The sequence below is a fragment of the Peromyscus eremicus genome, chromosome 13 (genome assembly GCF_949786415.1).
Source record: "Peromyscus eremicus chromosome 13, PerEre_H2_v1, whole genome shotgun sequence".
Taxonomy (NCBI): domain Eukaryota; kingdom Metazoa; phylum Chordata; class Mammalia; order Rodentia; family Cricetidae; genus Peromyscus; species Peromyscus eremicus.
The window spans coordinates 26697023-26715785 of record NC_081429.1 but is presented as its reverse complement, the minus strand read 5'-3'; the positions used below and the strand labels follow the sequence as shown (position 1 = coordinate 26715785).

Below are 18763 nucleotides of genomic sequence, written 5' to 3'. Positions count from 1 at the left end.
AACATTCTCTAAAATTGACCAAATAATCAGACACAAAGCAAGTCTCCACAGATACAAGAAAATTGAAACAACATCATGCATCCTATCTGACAACCATGGATTAAAGTTGGATATCAATGATAGAAACAACACAAAGTTTATAGACTCATGGAAACTGAACTCACTACTGAATAAAAAAAAAATGGGTCAAGACAGAAACAAGAAGGAAATTAAAAACATTTTAGAATTGAAAGAAAATGAAACACAACATACCCAGACTTATGGGACACAAAGAAGACAGTTCTAAGAGGCAAGTTCACAGTACTAAGTGCCTACATTTAAAAAAAAAAAAAAAAAATTTAAGAGGTCTTATCCTAGTAATTTAACAGCACACCTGAAGGCTCATAACAAAAAGGAAAAATCACACTCAAAATGAATTAGATAGTAAGAAATAATCAAACTCAAGGATGAAATAAAAAAAAAACAAAATTACAAAAAAAAAATCAATGAAACAAAGAGTTAGGGTTTTGAGAAAATCAGTAAGATTGACAAACCTTTATCTAAATTAACTAAAAGGTGGAGCGAGATATCCAAATAAACAAAATTAGAAATGAAAAGAAGGATATAACAACAGATATTGAGGGAATCCAGTGCTGTGGGATGTCTTTCTGTACGTTGCTCTGATTGGTTGATAAATAAAATGCTGATTGGCCAGTAGCCAGACAGGAAGTATAGGCAGGGCAAGCAGACAAGGAGAATTCTGGGAAGAGGAAGGGCTGAGTCAGGAGTCACCAGCCAGACACCAAGGAAGCAAGATGACAAGGCGGAACTGAGAAAAGGTACCAAGCCACAATGGCTAAACACAGATAAGAATTATGAGTTAATTTAAGTGTAAGAGCTAGTCAGTAATAAGCCTGCGCAAATGGCTGAGCAGTTATAATTAATATAAGCTTCCAGGTGATTATTTTATAAGCGAGCCACGACTGAAGGGGTTTGACAGGACCCAAGAAACCTTCAGGCTACAATCCAGAGAATAAGGACATACTTTAGAATTCTGTGCTCCATCAAATTAGAAAGTCTAAAAGAAATGGATAATTTTCTCTATATATACCACTTACCAGAGTTAAATCAAGATCAGATAAACAATTTAAATAGACCTGTAACCTCTAGTGAAATAAAAGCAGTCATTAAAAGTCTATCAATAAAAAATTTTTTTAAAACCCAAGGTTTTTATTTTTTATTTGTTTTAACACAAAAATCTACCAAACTTACAGAGAAAAGTTAAAGCCAATATTTCTCAAATTATTCCACAAAATAAAAATAGAAGGAAGTTGCCTGATTCACTTTAAGAGGACACAGTTATCCTGATACCTAAACCACATAAAGACTCAACAAAGAATTACAGACCACGCCAGGCAGCAGTGGCACACACCTTTAATCCCAGCACTCGGGAAGCAGAGCCAGGTGGATCTCTGTGAGTTCAAGGCCAGCCTAGTCTACAGAGCGAGATCCAGTATAGGTATCAAAACTATACAAAGACCCTGTCTCGAAAACCAAAAAAAAAAAGAAAAAGAAAGAAAGGAAGGAAGGAAGAATTACAGACCAATTTCCCTTATGAACACAGATGTAAAAATTCTCAATTAAATACTTGCAAACTGAATCCAAACACAAATTAAAAAGATCATCCACCATGACCAAGTAAGCTTCACCCCAGTGATGCAGGGATGGTTCAACATACAAAAATGAGAAAATGTATCTACCAAAAAAACAAAACAAAACAAAAATAAAAAAACCCTGAAAGACAAAAATTTCATGATCATCTCATTAGATACAGAAGAGACCTTTGACAAAATCCAACACTCATCATGATAAAAATTCTGGGGAGATTAAGGATACAAGGGACATACCTCAACCTGATTAAGGGCAGTTAACAGCAAGCCCATAGCTAACATCAACTTCAATGAAGAGAAACTCAAAGCAGTTCCACCAAACTCAGGAACAAGACAAGGTTGTCCACTCTATACCTATTCAATATAGTACTTGAAGTTCTAGCTGGCATAATGAGACAACTAACAAGGGGATAAAAATTGAAAAAGAAGAAGTCTAAGTATCTTTATTTGCAGATGATATGATAGTATACATAACTGACCCTAAAAATTCTTCTGGGAAACACCTACAGATGATAAACACTTTCAGCAAAGTAACTAGATACATAATTAATTGACAAAAATCAATAGCCTATCTGTATACAAATGACAAATGGTCTGAGAAAGAATTCAGGGAAGCAACACCTTTCACAATAGCCTCAAATAATAGAAAGTATCTTGGGATAACTAACCAAGCAAGAGAACGACTTGTAAGATAAAAATTTTAACACACTGCCGGGCGATGTTGGCACACGCCTTTAGTCCCAGCACTTGGGAGGCTAAGGCAGGTGGATCTCTGTGACTTCAAGGCCAGCCTGATCTACAGAGCAAGTTCCAGGACTGGCTCCATAGCTACTGAGACATCTGGTTCTGAAAAAATAAAAATAATTAAAAATAAAAAACAAATTTAAGACACTGAAGAAAGAAATTGGTGAAGATATCAGAAGATGGAAAGATCTTCCATGTTCGTGGATCGGTAAGAATAACATAGTAAAAATGGCTATCCTACCAAAAAGCAATCCACAGATTCAATGCAATCCCCATTAAAATTCCAACACAATTTTTATGGATCTTGAAAGGAAAATTTTCAGCTTCATAGCTTCATATGGAAACACACACACACACACACACACACACACACACACACACACACACACAAATTGATCAATTGAATCAAACTGAAGATCCAGACATAAATCCACACACCTGGGACATCTGATTTTTGACCAAAAAAAAAAAACAAAAAAAAAAACAGAAATACACACTGGAAAAAAGACAACATCTCCAACATCTTCAACAAATGGTAGTGGTTAAACTGGATGGTTGTATGTAGAGGATCCCAAATAGATCCACACTTATCATCTTGCACAAAACTCAACTCCAAATTGATCAAAGACCTCAACCTAAAAAGAGATATCTTTGAATCTAACAGAAGAGAAAGTAGGGAACAGCTTTGAACTCACTGGTACAGGAAAAGACTTTCTGAACAAAACAGCATGAACACAGACGCTAAGATCAACAATTCATAAATGGGGTCTCATGAAAAGCTTCTGCAAGGCAACGGACCCCATCATTCAGACAAAGTGGCAACTTACTGAACGGAAAAAGATTTTTACCAACTACACATCCAATAGAGGGCTAATATCCAAAATATGTATTAAAAACTATATATAGGACAAACAAAATATATAAAGGACTCAAAAGGCTAGATATCAAGAAAACAAATGACTCAATTAAAAAATGGGGTACAGATCTAAACAAAGAATTCTCAATAGAGGAATCTTAAATGGCTGAGAAAAAAAGAAATGTTCAATATTCTTAGTCATTAGAGAAATGCAAATCAAACCAGCTTTGAGAGTCTGTCTAACACCTGTCAGAATGCCTAGAATCAATAACACAAGTGACAGCTCATGCTGGCAAGGATATAGAATAAGGGGGGAACACTCATCCATTGCTGGTGGGAGTGAAAACCTGTACAACCACTATGGAAATGAGTGTGGTGGTTCCTCAGAAAGATGAGAATTAATCTACCTCAAGATCCAGCTATACCACTCTTGGGCATATACCCAAAGGATGCCTTATTCTACTACAGAGACACTTGCTCAAACAAATTCGTTGCTGCTCTAGTATCCAGAAATTGAATAATAATTAATATTCAAGAGATGAATGGATAATGAAAATGTGGTACATTTACACAAATGATTATTACTCAGCCATTAAAAAGAATGAAATTCACAGGTAAATGGATAGAACTAGTAAAAAAAAAAATCATCCTGAGTGAGTTAACCCAGACCCAGAAAGCCTATGGTATATACTAGCTTACATGTGGATATAAGCAGTTAAGTCAATGGTAACCAAGCTTCAATCTTTAGAATCACAGATGTTAAGCATAGAGTAAAGGACTAGGGAGGAGTCCTTCCCCTAGAAGGGGAAATAGAAGATAAAGTTATAGATTGGGGTGGGGGTGGGGAGCTGGAATGAGAGGATCAGGTAAGCAAGGAGAGAAAAGAAGGGGACAAGGGAGAGAATACAGGAAGAAACAGCTAAAATTAAAGGCCATTTGAGCAGCAGTATGGGAAATAATACAGTAGAAGCTTCCTAAAATATATACATATACGAAGGCAATCTAACTGAAATCACCAAATAAAGGGGAAGGGGGCAGAGCCCCAAATGGACATCTTTTGTCACCAAATGAAATTTCCAGTACCAGGAATGGGTTTATACCTAATTGAGTTGTTGGCCAAAGGGTTACCATGGCAACCCTCAAACAACCCAGGCTGTTGCCCAGACTGTAGGTTGCTCTCCACAAACTGAAGGCAAGACTCAGCCAGATAACATGCAGAGAGTGAGAGACCCTGGAACACTCAGCCCTAAACAGGATGTCTCCATGAAATCCCTCCCCTTAGGACTCAGGGAACACTGTGGAAAAGGAGGAGGAAAGAGTGTAAGAGCCAGAGGGGATGAAGGATGCCAATAAAAGAAGGCCCTCTAAATCAACAGATCGACCCACATACCAACTCACAAGAGATTGAGGCAGCATGCACGCAGTCTGCACAGTCTGCACCAGATGGGGTCCTTCAGCTGATGGTCACACTCCCCCATCCCTAACCCACAGCAATCTCCAACTGAAAATCACTTGGAAATAAAGAGTTAGTTCCTCCAAGGGAGTCTCACTAGGAAAACAAACTACTCTTAAGGGTAGACTGCATATCCAGCAGTAGATGGCCAACAGAAAACAAATTCAATAGCATCTTTGGAGGATCCTTGTCCCATAATGTTGTGTCAGGGTTTTTTGTTTGTTTTGTTTTGTTTGAATTTCATCTTATATTCTATTTTTAATTAATTTTATTTTATTTATATTTTTCTCTCTATTTACCCTACAGATCCTTTGTGTAGGTATTATGGCTTCCAGTTTAGTATTTTAATGGGATTCCTGAGTGTGCATATAAATGAGCTTCCATGTCTGTATCTGTTTCTTATGTCTTTTCTCGGGCTCTTTTCCTTCTGTTTGTTTTGTCCTATTCTGATGTGTTATTTTTGTTTTATCTTAGTATATCATATTTTATTTTATTGTTATCCTTTATAATCCTTTTTATTTTCTAATGAAAGATAGAAAAAGGGCTGATCCGGATGGGAGGGAAAGTGGGGAGGAACTGGAAGGAGTAGAGGGAGGGGAAAACCATAATCAGGGTAATTTTTTTTTAAGATTTATTTATTTATTATGTACAGTGTTCTGCCTGCATGTATGCTTGCAGGCCAGAAGAGGGCGCCAGATCTCATTACAGATGGTTGTGAACCACCATCTGGTTGCTGGGAATTGAACTCAGAACTCTTAACCTCTGAGTCATCTCTCCAGCCCCAGGACACACATGTGAGAAGGAAAAAAAAAAAATCTATTTTCAATGAAAGGAAAAAAATAAGGATGTGAGTCTGGAAAGATGGTTCCGCGGTTAAGAGTATTGGCTGATATTACAGAGGACCCATGGTTCAGTTCCCAGCAACTATATAGTGGCTCACAAACCTAGAAAAATGAACATATTCTCTTTCATCAGAGGCATCTAGCTCCAAAAATTCAGATGCAAATAAATATCTTGGAATAACTGCAGAAACCAGGAAAGCAAAATGGGACCATTGCTGGCGTCGGTGGTTGGGGGAGCCGTAAAGAGGGGAATAGCAGGGTACAAGTGATCTGGTGGAGGAAAGGGAGAAATGGGGGTGCTCTAATTAGGTGGTTGGAGGGAGATAAATACACAAGGAAACAGGCAGGGGGGAATAAAATAACAGTAAGGATGTTTGAAAAGTCATAAAGAATCATACTATTATCTACCTAAAAAAAGTATAATACACATAAATATATATAAATATACATATACAGCTTAAATGAAATTTTCCCATCTAGGCTGATAATGCTTCCTCCAATACCCAAAGACCATCTAACAAAACCCCCACACCAGTCGTGAGAAGCAGCCCTCTTCTGGGTTGTTGATGAGGCTGTCTCAAAACATTAGACTATTACTTTTGACCTTGGTTGTCTCCCAGAGATGGAAGGTAAGCCCCTATTGCTGAAGACCCCGTTCACTTCAGACACAGGGATCAGAGGCCCCTAAGCTGGAAGTGATCTGAAAGCTTCCTCCTTGAGGATTAGCCTTCATGGAACCAGAAGGGGCCGTGCAAGCGTCCAAAGTCAGGAAGCAACCAACAGTCCCATCCAGCTATGATGCCTAGGAACCACAACAATGACCAGCATGGCACAATAACCCTAAGGGTGCAGCAGTGGTATGCAGACCTTGGTGGGACCCAACAGCTCTCTAATTGGACTTCAGACTCACTCAAGAGGAAATCATACTGGAAACCCAGCCAACTACCCAGGACTAGTGAAGTGATGGATCTTGGAGGAGAACCTATAACTGTCACTTTACTAGATCAGCATAATCCCTAACTATACCCTAAATAGTTGCCCTTATACCCATATATAGGTATAGTCCTCATTCCTCATCAAGGAAACTTCTCTTTGCAACAGATAGAGACCACTACAGAAAACTACAACCAAGCAAAATGCAGAGTGATGGAGCCTAGGTCCAATGGGATACGTCTACAAAACAACTCCCATACCTAAAGCTCAGGAAACGTTGTAGAAGAGGGAACACATAGATTGTAAGAGCCAGAGGATCGTGGAGTTTGCTGTGAAACTGTGTATCCTAGGAATGCCAGATGCTACACCTATAAAGTCTCATTAACATGACTGCTTAAATATGAGCTGAACAAGGACAACAGGCATGCTAAAGGGGACAAGGGGCCAGTCAGCTCTATACAAAAACCTATAGGCAACGCATGAATGCTGTGAGTGGGAGGAACAGTCTTACTGAGGGAAGAACACACCAATTGCTTATCCAATACCAAATGGTTAGCCCTGAAAATATGTATACAAATAACATTATACTAAGTTAAAGTGTGTGTGTGTGTGTGTGTGTGTGTGTGTGTGTGTGTGTGTGTGTTTAGGTAGATAGTTAACAGTATGATTCCTTATGACTTTTTCAGATACCCTTGCTATTATTTTAGCCTCCTTTCTCCCTGTATATTTATCTCCCTTGAACCTAATTATAACCCTGAAAACATACATACAAGTAACATTATACAGACTGAGCAGGTTACATACATATATGCATGTAACAACAGTTAATGAAAAATCCATGAATTTGAAAGAGAACAAAGTAGCATATATGAGAGGGTTTGGAGGGAGGAAAGGGAAAGGAGAAATGATGTCATTATATTATAATAAAAAAAAACACATAATTGTTGCAAAATATTTGTTTAACTATGTAAAGCTGTGTTGCATTTGTTTATGTAAAGATGTGTTGCATTTGTTTAATTATATAAAGATGTGTTGCAGCCCAGGGCAGTGGTGGCACATGCCTTTAATCCCAGCACTCGGGAGGCAGAGGCAGGTGGATCTCTGTGAGTTCAAGGCTAGCCTGGTCTACAAAGTGAGTTCCAGGGAAGGTACAAAACTACACAGAGAAACCGTGTCTCGAAAAACCAAAAAAAAAAAAAAAAAAAAAAAAATGTGTTGCTGTTTTAACTTGCCTGCCTAAGGCACCTGATTGGTCTAATAAAAAGCTGAATGACCGATAGCAAGGGAGCAGGTACAGGCAGGACTTCCTGGCAGGGAGAGTAAGCAGGAAGAGGAACTTAGGCCTGGAAAGGAAGAAAGAGAAAGAGATGCCAGGGAAACACCAGGGGTTAGACAGACAGACACAGAGGAAACAGTAAAGTAGGACAAATGGAATGAAAGAAAGGTAAAAAGCCCTGAGGCAAAATGTAGATGAAGAGAAACAGGTTAAATTAAGTCATAAGAGCTAGTGGGACAAGCCTAAGCTAAGGTCAAGCATTCATAATTAATAATAAGTCTCCATATGTTTAATTGGGAGCTGGTTGGCAGCCCAAAATTCTAACTACATATAATAAAATAAATAAAATAAGGAAGCGGTTGTTTTTAAAGCATTAATGTAAAAGATTAAAAGAGAATGGAAACAACGACATTCTCAGTAACTCATCCCTATCCACCTACTCTGAAGAATTTATGACAGACACTATCAATGGATAACCACCCAGGCATAAGGTGGCTTGCCAGTAATCAAAAGCTTTTCAATAGCAAAGTATATTGCAGTTGCTTATAACTTAAAATGCTGCTATAAAATATCCAAATAACAGATTAAATTCAACTTGATTACATTACCACCTCTTACATACCACATTCCTTAGGATAAGTTATAATTTATTAACAACATGTAACACTGAGTTAGAAGCCTGATACACTTATAGCACTTAATCCTCAGGGGACTTCAGAAGTAGTCATAGAAATCAAGCTTGTTAAGTTTTTGTGTGTACATGACTACCAACCTGGGTGATTGTAGACTTCAACAACTTTTTTAAACTTTGTACAAAAAAAATGTGTCATGGAATTTTTAGGTAACAAATGATTTAGAGGTAAGACCAGTATCTGAAAACTTGTTTTTCTTTAGTACCTGTAGAACACTGATCCTTTCTCACTATGGTCTTCTATAAAAGGAATTCAGCAATAGTTAATGCTTAAGCAAAGCTATTATAATAGTACTAATTGGACTTTGTACTGCCAAAATAAGGGAGATCTTGGCCAATAAGAGATAATACTTCCAATTCAAAGTTCTTAGCTAAGGTAATTTTATATTTTTTAAGGCATCTTGAAATTAAGATGTAAATCCATGGTAGTTGAAAAGGGTTTTGAGCATTTTTATTCATGACAAGCCATCTCTCCAGCCCCAGGAATATTAAAAACAACAACAACAAAACCTCTATGGAAAACTACTGGACACTGCTGCAAAAGTACTTGGTTGTATAAAACACAGATGTGTTAATCCATCTCCCGGTAGGAAAACATGTGCTTTGGTGTGATGTTTGTATTTAACATTTCTTTTCCTTAAAAGAATGATGTTGAGCCAGGTGGCGTGGGAGGCAAAGCCAGGCGGATCTCTGTGAGTTCGAGGCCAGCCTGGTCTACAGAGCGAGATCCAGAACAGGCACCAAAACTACACAGAGAAACCCCGTCTCAAGAAAAAAAAACCAAAAAAAAAAAGATGTTAAAGACTTAAAATGTAACATAAAAGGCTAGGAATGAAAAAAAATCTTAAAGGCTAGGAATGATTTGGAAATTAACATTCACAACTGAAATATTTTCATTTTGATAGATAAATTCCTGGTTAAACACAAGTGTGTTCTAAATTCCTGAGCATAAGTAAGGATTATATTTGTTTTCTTAAGTATCAGTTTTTAACCCTTTATTTGTCATAAAAATTTATTTATTTTTAAAAACCAGGAGGTAAGTGTGGTGACATATACCTATAATCCTAGCATCCTAGCTAAGGCAGAATCGAGCAGAATTGAGATATCAAGACCATCTGGGTTGCATAGTAAGTTCAATGCCAGCCTGGGCTACTTAACAAGACTCGGTCTCAAAAATAAATAACAGAGTAAAAGTCAGCATTTTAAAAGTGAGCTTACACTCAAAGTTCATACTGTTAACTTCTGAGACGACAGAAAAGTTATCTTTTTCTAAAACAAACATAAACACTACTTACAGTTCAGAAGCGGCTGCATACAAGAAATGTCAGATAAAAGAAAGCTGCTTTTTGGTGGTAGCAGGTATTTCTGCCCCATTAAAGTAATCATTTTGGAAAAGCTAGAGCCGTTTTCAATGACCTGTGAAGATAAATCCAGCTCTATAACAGACATATCATCTTCCGGCAACCGTAGCGTCTGAAGCTCCATTTCATTCAAGGCAGGCCACTGCTTTGCCATCTCACAGAATTCTGACAAATTGCAAGCATCAAGTGGAAAAGCGATGCGGCCACTATTGCCATCCTGTTTTTCAACAAGTGGATAAAGAAAACCACTTTTGAGACCTTCTTGGATTAACTGTGAAGATCCATCCAAAATCAGCTCTCTGATCTGTTAAAAAAAAAAAAATTGTTTAAAGTACATTAAAACAATACTGGTTTTAAAATCATTTTACAGGGGCTGGAAAGATGGTTCTGCAGTTGGAGCACTGGCTGTTCTTAAAAAGAATCTGGATTCAATTCCCAACTCCCACACGGTTGCTCACAACTAGCTGTCAATACAGTTCCAGGAGATCTATCACCCTCTTCTGGTCTCAGAGGGCACCAGGCATACACACAGTACACAGACATGTACGCAGGCAAAACATCTCTACACATAAAATAAAATTAGATTACAATTAAAATAATTTTCCAAATAACTAATTCTACTGTGCTTTGACTATTTTATTTAATATGCTAAAATCTACTCTTATTCAGCTTAGAGTAATTTTATAGTATAATAAGATTATAAGAGTGTTAAGAGCATACTTTTGAACTCTACAGAATGAAACACACGTCATAAACCCCCTATGAAATAATGTGACGACATATGTATAGAAAATGCTGAAGCTTCCAGCCAAAAATAACTTTTTCTTGCTTGGGTTGTTTCTGTCAGACATCTGTATGTAGTGATGAGAAAAATAACCACTGTCTATGCTCGCAACATTCTTATAGGACACGGGGTACAAAGGGCATATCAACATAAAGCACATGCTTTTCCTTGTGCCAGGAACATTCCACATCTGGTCCAGACATTCCACATCTTCTGCCAGCATCTATGAAACTTCACGGTAGGCTAACTTGTTCACTTCCTAAATCTCAGTCTTCACAGTCCTCACTGGAGCGTTGGGTAATCATGTCACTCAGTAGGGGAGAAATACTGACCTTAGACACTGCTCTAAACCCACCTCTTAAAACCAACCAGAGGGTAGGCAGTGGTGGTGGTGCACGCCTTTAATCCCAGCACTCAGGAGGCAGAGGCAGGTGGATCTCTGTGAGTTCGAAGCCAGCCTGGTCTACAGAGCGAGATCCAGGACAGGCACCAAAACTACATAGAGAAACCCTGTCTCGAAAAAAAAAGAAACCCAAAAAACAAAAAACAAAAACAAAAACAAATCCACCAGAAAGTGTAAAACAAGAAACACAAATTCTGCAGACAGTGAAGTTCTCGATCCTACACATAGGAGCACTATATCCAACAGTTACAGAACATAATCTTCAACCCCACACAGTACAATCTCAAAGATAATTCACACGCTGGGCAATGAAACAAAGCTCAACAAACTTAAAAGAAACTAAAATTTATTCTTATACCCCAAAGGATTTAAGTTAGAAATCAAGAACAAAATGATACTAAAACTAACCCCAAATGCAAATGAAATAGTTCTGTTCTAAAGAATTCACACAAGTCAAAGATGAAATCACAAGAGAGATTAGAAAATTTTTTTCACAATAGAAGTGAAAATATAAAATATTAAAATACATAAATCACAACGAGAGTCCATTCTATACCCATTAGGATGGCAATTACAAAACAAAATAGGTTTTGATGAAAACGTGGAAAAGTTGGAATGTACTGTTGTTGGAAACACAAAAATTGTACAGCAGCTATGAAAAACAGGATGGGAGTTTCTGGGGGAAAAAGAATTCAATGTATATAATCTACCTACTCCACAACCTCTATAGCAGCAATATGAAAAGATCTACCAAATGTTCAAACCAAGATAACTGGGGGGAAGAGGAGCAAAAAGATGAATGTTTTCTCTCATGCAGAATGTACATTTGATGATACATGCATGTATATCATTATTTAACTCTGTGTGTATGTATGCATCATGAAGGGAGAAGGGGGACTACTTGGAGGGAGGAGGGACTAGCAAAAAGGGTTAAAAAGAGAGAGAAAAGTACTGGAGGTGGAATATGAGCAAAGTACAATGATACATATGTATGAAAATGTCATGATCAACCTCATTATTTATAGGCTAAATAAAACAATTAACAAAAAATCAGCAATTCATCATAATACAAGATTGTGGCTGTATTCCTGCTGAGCTACTCCTGGCCTGGCTCCAGAGAGTAGCATCTAGCCCTAATCCATCCTTTGTTTAACCAATGCCTTTTGTTTCTCCTTTGTGAATCTTGTCTGAGAGTCCCCCAAGGATCAAAGGCCTATGCAAAACTTGGTTCAGGAAACCCGGAAGACCGTGGTCCCTGAGAAATCGAGGGATTTGCACTTGGCATTTATCTTTGGAAGCTCCTTTCGGGTTGCTTTGAAGATAAGAAATTAACTGGCTAAACTGTAAACAGAGAAAAAAAATGCCCTGGGCAAAGGAAAAGTGCTTCAGTCCTTCAAGGCTGGAGCCCCCTGCAGCCATGAAAGGCTAGATTCATTCTTTTTTTTAATTAAGATGCCTCTGAATCTTCTTTCCACGGATCCACGTGAACCCACACACCCGTGCCACAACAAACCACGACATCAAAATGTGATCATGGGAGCTGGCCCTCTGAAGGCTACCTCCATGCAGCAGTCCATCATCTACTGCTATAGTTATTTATTCTCATGTTGAATCTTTTGGAAGGTTTCTTGTTTTCAGGGGGGTTTTCCACTATAAATTGTCAGCATTATTTTCATAATTTGCCATGTTATATATTTCATCCCCACATCATTTCCAATTTGCAAATACAAATTGTGCGGACTTTTTAAAAGTTCTAATTCATTCTATGCATTTTTTTTTTTTTTGCCAGTTTGACTCTGCAAAAATACATTATCATGCTGATTTCATATATAAGACAGCCTCCTTCTACTCTCCTCATCCTTCTTCCAGCCATCACTGGTCACCATTCTACCCTCAAATAATCCCTCTGTTTCACGTCATAGCTACATACAGAAAGTTAAATAACAATCCATGTTCAGCTGTTTACTGTTGAATCTAAATTGAACGCATGAGAGGAAACATGCAAGAGTAAAAACACTGAACAGCCTCAATGAACTTAACCAATAGCACAAGATTAATTCATCAACTACTCAGACTGACAGAAGCATATGTGGTGTTAATAAAAATTGGCTTCCACTGTTTATTACTGAGAAGAAATAAACCACCTGAATTCTAATTCTGACCAATTCTAAAACAATTGCTTTATTCCTAAAATATATTTTGTTCATTTTTATGCTACTTCATATTAATCTTCCTACAAAATCAATAAACATTTTATACTTACCTTTGTATGAAATTCTATGGCATCCAATTCACCTTGATTGAAAACCAGACATCTTTTACGTTTCTAAAGAGAGGGTGACAAGAAAAAAAATAATGTTGCTGTCTCTCGAAAAGTTGACATTTTGAAAACTGTTAGATTTTTTTTTTACTACATTTTTTAATATTGTATCTATTTTTTTAAAGGTAAGAAGGTCCACTGAGATCAAAATCAGTGCAAAGGGTACAAGGGCCCATGGAATATGAAGGAACTGTGATTTTTCATAAGCAGCTAGTTGCCATAGTTACCTATCAGTTTATACGAGTAAGGTATCTTTACTCTCAACTTTCTTCATTCCCGAGCATGAACCATCTATAGGCTATCAAAGAAAATCTGGGGCTGAAGTGAAGGGCCAGTAGTCAAGAGCACTGGCTGCTCTTAAAAAGACCCAGGTTCGGTTCCCAGCACCCACATGGTTGCTCAAAACCAGCTGTAACTCCAGTTGCACTACATCTGACGCCCTCTCCTGGTCTCTGCAGATATACAGATGGTGCACAGAAATACGCACAGTCATGACACTCATACACATTAAATCAATAATTTTTTTTTAGAAAAAGAAAAAAAATCACAAAGCCAGGTATGACATCTCAGGTCTGCAATACCAAGAAATGAAAGGTAGGGGCAGACAGGGTAGGAGTTCAAGGTCATCCTCTGCTACACAGTGCTTTTCAGAACAGCCGAGGCTACCTGGACTCTGTTCCAAAAAAGAAAAAAAAAGAAAAGGAAGAAAGAAAGAAGTGCCAGGTATGATGCAGAATAGAAAGACTACCTCTCAAAAAAAAAAAAAAAAAAAAGAGGAATTTTAATATTTTTAAAAGGTGTTTAGAAGCCTGGCAAGATGATACTCATCACCAAACCCAACAACCTCAGTTCAATCTCCAGGACCCACCATTGAGTAAGGACAGAGCTAGTTCCTGAAAACTGTCCTCTGACCTCCAGATGTATACCATGGCACATGTGCATATACACGCACAAAATAAATAAATAAATAGAAAAATAAACAAATAAAATGTTTAAAGACCTTCAGGACTGGTCTGGGGGTTACAGACAAACCAATACTAGCAGCATTTCGTGCCTGACTATGACATACAACAGAGCATATGAGATCAGGAACACAGCTGTACCTTCCTCCTTTTCATTGCTGACCTGCTATTAACATAGTGTCAAATTCTAAACAGGCTAAAATACTTATGGTTGGCTAAACACAGAAGAGGATTTAAGATTAGGCTAGTTATGTAATTTGCATCAGCCTGTCAGAAATAACATAAATGCCATCATGATAGAATTCACTGCATGTGCTCATCTGTATTTCCCACATTAAAATGAGAAATCCGTCAGGCAGTGAGGGCATGTGCCTGTGATCACAGCACTCTGGAGGCAGAGGCAGGGCCATGAGTTGAAAACAGCGTGGTCTACACACTGAGTTCCAAGACAACCTGAACTACTTAGAATCCTCCTCACATGACGGAGTCCATTCTTGGACTACACAAAAAGAGTTTTGTTTCTTTTATAGACAATTGACTTCTGAGCCCACTGTTTACATTGTGTTTTATTTTTTTTACATTTATCTATTTATTCATCCATTGTACATTGAGAGGAAGGGTACATAGCAATGTCACCCATGTGGAACTTAGAGGACAATCGGTGGGCGTCAGCTCTCTCCTTCTATTACATGGGCCCTGGTGACCAAACTCAGACCATGAAGTTTGACAGCAAGCACCTTTACCTGCTGAGCTACCTCTCCAGGCTTCTGCTTACTTTTTTTTTTTTTTTTTCTGCTTACTTTTTGAGACATGCAATGTGTTGTTCAGAACGGTAGATAGATAGATAAATAAATTAGATAGATAGATAGATAGATAGATAGATAGATAGATAGATAGATAAAATAAATATTGCTCTTGGGTATGCTAACATCTTCTCCACTATTAATTCTTCTTTATACTTAGGAAATAGAAAGTTATTTGAGATACTGGAATTAAAATTTTACTTCATATTAAAAAAAAAAAAATCTTAAAACTTCCTACCTTCCCAATAGAAATGGAGACTTCTTGTTTATTACCAGACACTAAATTCTCGTGGTTGTTATTTTGTTGGCATTCTTTGCGAACAGCTGAAGTTATGTGAGGTTTGGTGATATTAAACAGCTCAGGTCGGAAAACGTATTTCTGGGTGATCATTTCACAGCTTCCTCCATCCTCATGGCCTGGCACAGTAGTGGAGTCAAGAGCAAAGCCCGCAGCAGGAGCCCCAAAAGGAGACATGGCTTCCATCGGACGAGAATCCAGGCATACAGAAGTGGGCTTCTTTTTACTGCAGGAAGGCTCTGGATGCTGGTGAAGTTGGTAGTTGACCTTGTTAATGAAAGAAAGATGATCCAGTAACCACCCAGGTGGCAAATGGTGTACCACAGACATACTTAAAAAGGAAAAAAAGAACTGAGAATCAAGAGTCAGAAGCAGGGCTTGGAGCGTAGCTCAGTGTGGGGGTGCTGGGTTTGACACCCAGTGCTGAAACAAACAAACAAAAAAAAACTTTTAAAATCAGGTTTTTAATGTCTTATATTTCAATGATGTACTTCATACACACCAGTATGTTTGATATGCAAACATACATAGCACCTCTAAGGAAAAATGCAATACTTTAAATGTCTTTTAATTTTAGAGTTGGTCATTCAAATTTTTCAGCCAACTTGGCCAAAGATGCTTTTAGAGTGATGGATCTGGATTCCCAGTTTGATCCTCCTTTCTTCCATTGCCCTCCATGGTCCTGTTTTGGTCCTCGGATTGAGGCACTAGTCCACATTATCCAAGTGTTCAATAAGTCCTTAAAAGGTGAGTGTCCTGTCAAGTCAAAGAATAGTAATTACCTACAAGAATACACCTTCTTAAATTACATAAACCTGTCTAGAGAGGGCCACAGAATTTCAAGAAGAGTTAGCCTTTGTGTTTTCAAACTATATTTGCCACAGGATGTCATTCTACTACTCTGATCCCTGCCCTGTTTAATAGCCATCAATGGAAGAACAGTAAGAACAAAAGACTGTTCCAGCTGGGCAGTGGTGGCGCACACCTTTAATCCCAGCACTCGGGAGGCAGAAGCAGGCGGATGTCTGTGAGTTCGAGGCCAGCCTGGTCTACAAAGCGAGTTCCAAGAAAGGCGCAAAGCTACACAGAGAAACCCTGCCTCGAAAAACCAGAAAAAAAAAAAAAAAAAAGACTGCTCCAGCTAAAGGAACTGCAATATGAATCACACATCAGAAGCGCATACCTAACTAATTTTCTAGGTCAGAACTTCAAGATTAAAGGTCTAGACCTGCAATCTGTTTGCGCCACACTCCAGTAAATTAGTTTTTCAGAACTACTTTATCTTCATTTAAACTATGTTTTGCAGTTCTGGATATAGCTTATTTAATTATGATGTAGTGGAAACTTTAAGAAGGCATCAGAGAAGAAATAAGTGAAAGGCACAGCTAATAATAATAGCATTTATAGTCAGATTTCTTATGAAATTGACCGAGAACTAGTTTTTGTCAGTTTTTAAAGATGAGGTCTTAGGCTGGAGAGATGGCTCAGAGGTTAAGAGCACTGGCTGTTCTTCCAGAGGTCCTGAGTTCAATTCCCAGCAACCACATGGTGGCTCACAACCATCCATAATGAGATCTGGTGCCCTCTTCTGGCTTACAGGTATATATGCAGACAGAACACTGTATATAATAAATAATAAATCTTTCTAAAAAAAAAAAAAAAAAAGATGGGGTCTTATGATGAATCCCTGGTTGGCCTGGGCTTCGCCATGTAGACCAGGCTGGCCTTAAATTCAAGAGACTCACAGAGAGACACCTCTCTCTGCCTACAGTGCTGGTATTAAAGGTGTGCCCCACTTTCAGGCTAAGTTACTTGATTTCACTGAGCTTCAAAGTTCTTTTTGTATGGCTAGGTCGTTTTTTTGTTTGTTTGTTTGTTTTTGTTTTTGAGATAGTGTCTTACTATGTTGCTCTGGCTGTCCCCGAACTATGTAAACCAGGCTGACCTGGTTCCCCCTGCCTCTGCCTCCCAAGTGCTGGAATTAAAGGCGTTCGCCACAACGCCCGACCAAAGGCATCATTTTTATGTTCTATCGTCATTAGTTTGGAGAACTAAATGAGATAATCCCCATGAAACTGCTGCTCACAGGATCTGAAACATAACGACGGCTAACACATCTGATGACTTACTAGTGACGGGGTTCCTGGTGACACCTGCGATTTTGGTTCCCCCAACCCCCCCTCACCCACCCCCATCATGACGTGAGCTGAGGAGACAACGTGATGGCTAGGAAAAATTGAGACTCAAAAAGGCTGCTAGACCCAAAACTACAATTCTAGCTAATGCTCAACAGCTCCGAGATTCAGGAATCTAAACTTTCGCCCAAGGACCTCCCACCACTGTCTGGGAACTGCAATGCCTGCTTGTAGTTCTCCACTCTGGGAGGGGACAATCCACAGCACTTGGAGCACCCTGCAGCTATTTATCCTTCAGACTCTTCCTGGCCTCTGCCCAGCAGAGCACCACCACACTCAATAGCCTCTCCTACCGTCAGAAAAGGTCACGCTGCCTCCTAGACTCTCCCCATGGAAACAGCCCTCATGTAAACCTGGTCCTCCTTACAAAGCCAAAGGAAACCCTCGCTTCCTTAGTCCATGGGCGCAGCCATGTTGCTGTACGGAACAGGACCCCGGGAGCGCCTGGGCCGCTCCATCCTGACGTCGCTTGTGTCCTAAATGCCAGTTTCGAGGATAGGACCAGACTCCTCTCGGGACAAGGACACCGGCTACAAAACGCCAGGGGCCCCGGGTGCGCTGAGGAGCGACCGCCTCGCACACTTCCGGCGACTGCGATTGGCGCGGAGGAAACGCGTCTGCGTACTCGCCGCAGGCGTCTGACGTCACGGAGGCGGAATTTTTTTCAAAATTCAAACGGCCCTTGGTTGGCGGAGACGGAAGCTTTGGTTTTGGCGGCTGTTTTCGTGTGCAGTTGTGTGCAGTTTACTTCAAGTTGGGCGCTGGGTCTCGTCGAGAAGCCGAGAGGAAGGTAACTGCTGACGTGGGGTTAACTCTGTCCGTGCGAAAATGCTCTGCGGCGTTAGAGCCCGGGGTGGAATCTGCCAGGCTCTGCTTTCACATTTCAGTGAGTTTGTGCCCGGCAAGGCTTGTAGAGAGAGAAGAGGGTACTGACCGGGTGGGGAGTGACAGGGAGGAGCTGATTGGAGCGCTGAGTTCGCATGCTAATGCTGCAGCTTAAAAGCCCTGTCCGGAGAAAAGCCTGAGAAACTGAAGTCTTTGAGAATAAAATCTAAGAGGAATGTAAGCAGCCAAACAAGGAGGGGTGTGTCTCAGTACACAGCCTGTCCTGGCTAAAGGTCCTGGCTTTCCATCCCCAGCCAGACAAAACAAATAGTAAAATGAGATCTGTCAAACCCTGAAAGGAAGCCAGG

At 39.2% G+C, this 18763-nt stretch overlaps 2 protein-coding genes across 2 annotated transcripts in view; one reads left to right on the top strand and one right to left on the bottom strand.

Annotated features, from left to right (window-relative positions):
- Positions 1-17915, bottom strand: part of Mettl4 (methyltransferase 4, N6-adenosine) — a 33585-nt gene extending 15670 nt beyond the window's left edge. The window contains exons 1-4 of the mRNA XM_059278220.1: positions 17864-17915; positions 15316-16131; positions 13256-13318; positions 9740-10109 (exon numbers count right to left, since the gene is read on the bottom strand). Of these exons, the coding sequence (XP_059134203.1) occupies positions 9740-10109; positions 13256-13318; positions 15316-15705 (823 nt within the window). The 5' untranslated portion in view covers positions 15706-16131; positions 17864-17915. The remainder of the gene's footprint in view (positions 1-9739; positions 10110-13255; positions 13319-15315; positions 16132-17863) is intronic.
- Positions 17916-18193: 278 nt separating this feature from the next.
- The window catches only part of Ndc80 (NDC80 kinetochore complex component), a 37871-nt gene continuing 37301 nt past the window's right edge, over positions 18194-18763 (top strand). Inside the window, exon 1 of the mRNA XM_059278217.1 lies at positions 18194-18360. The gene's annotated coding sequence lies outside the window, so the exon portion shown is untranslated. The remainder of the gene's footprint in view (positions 18361-18763) is intronic.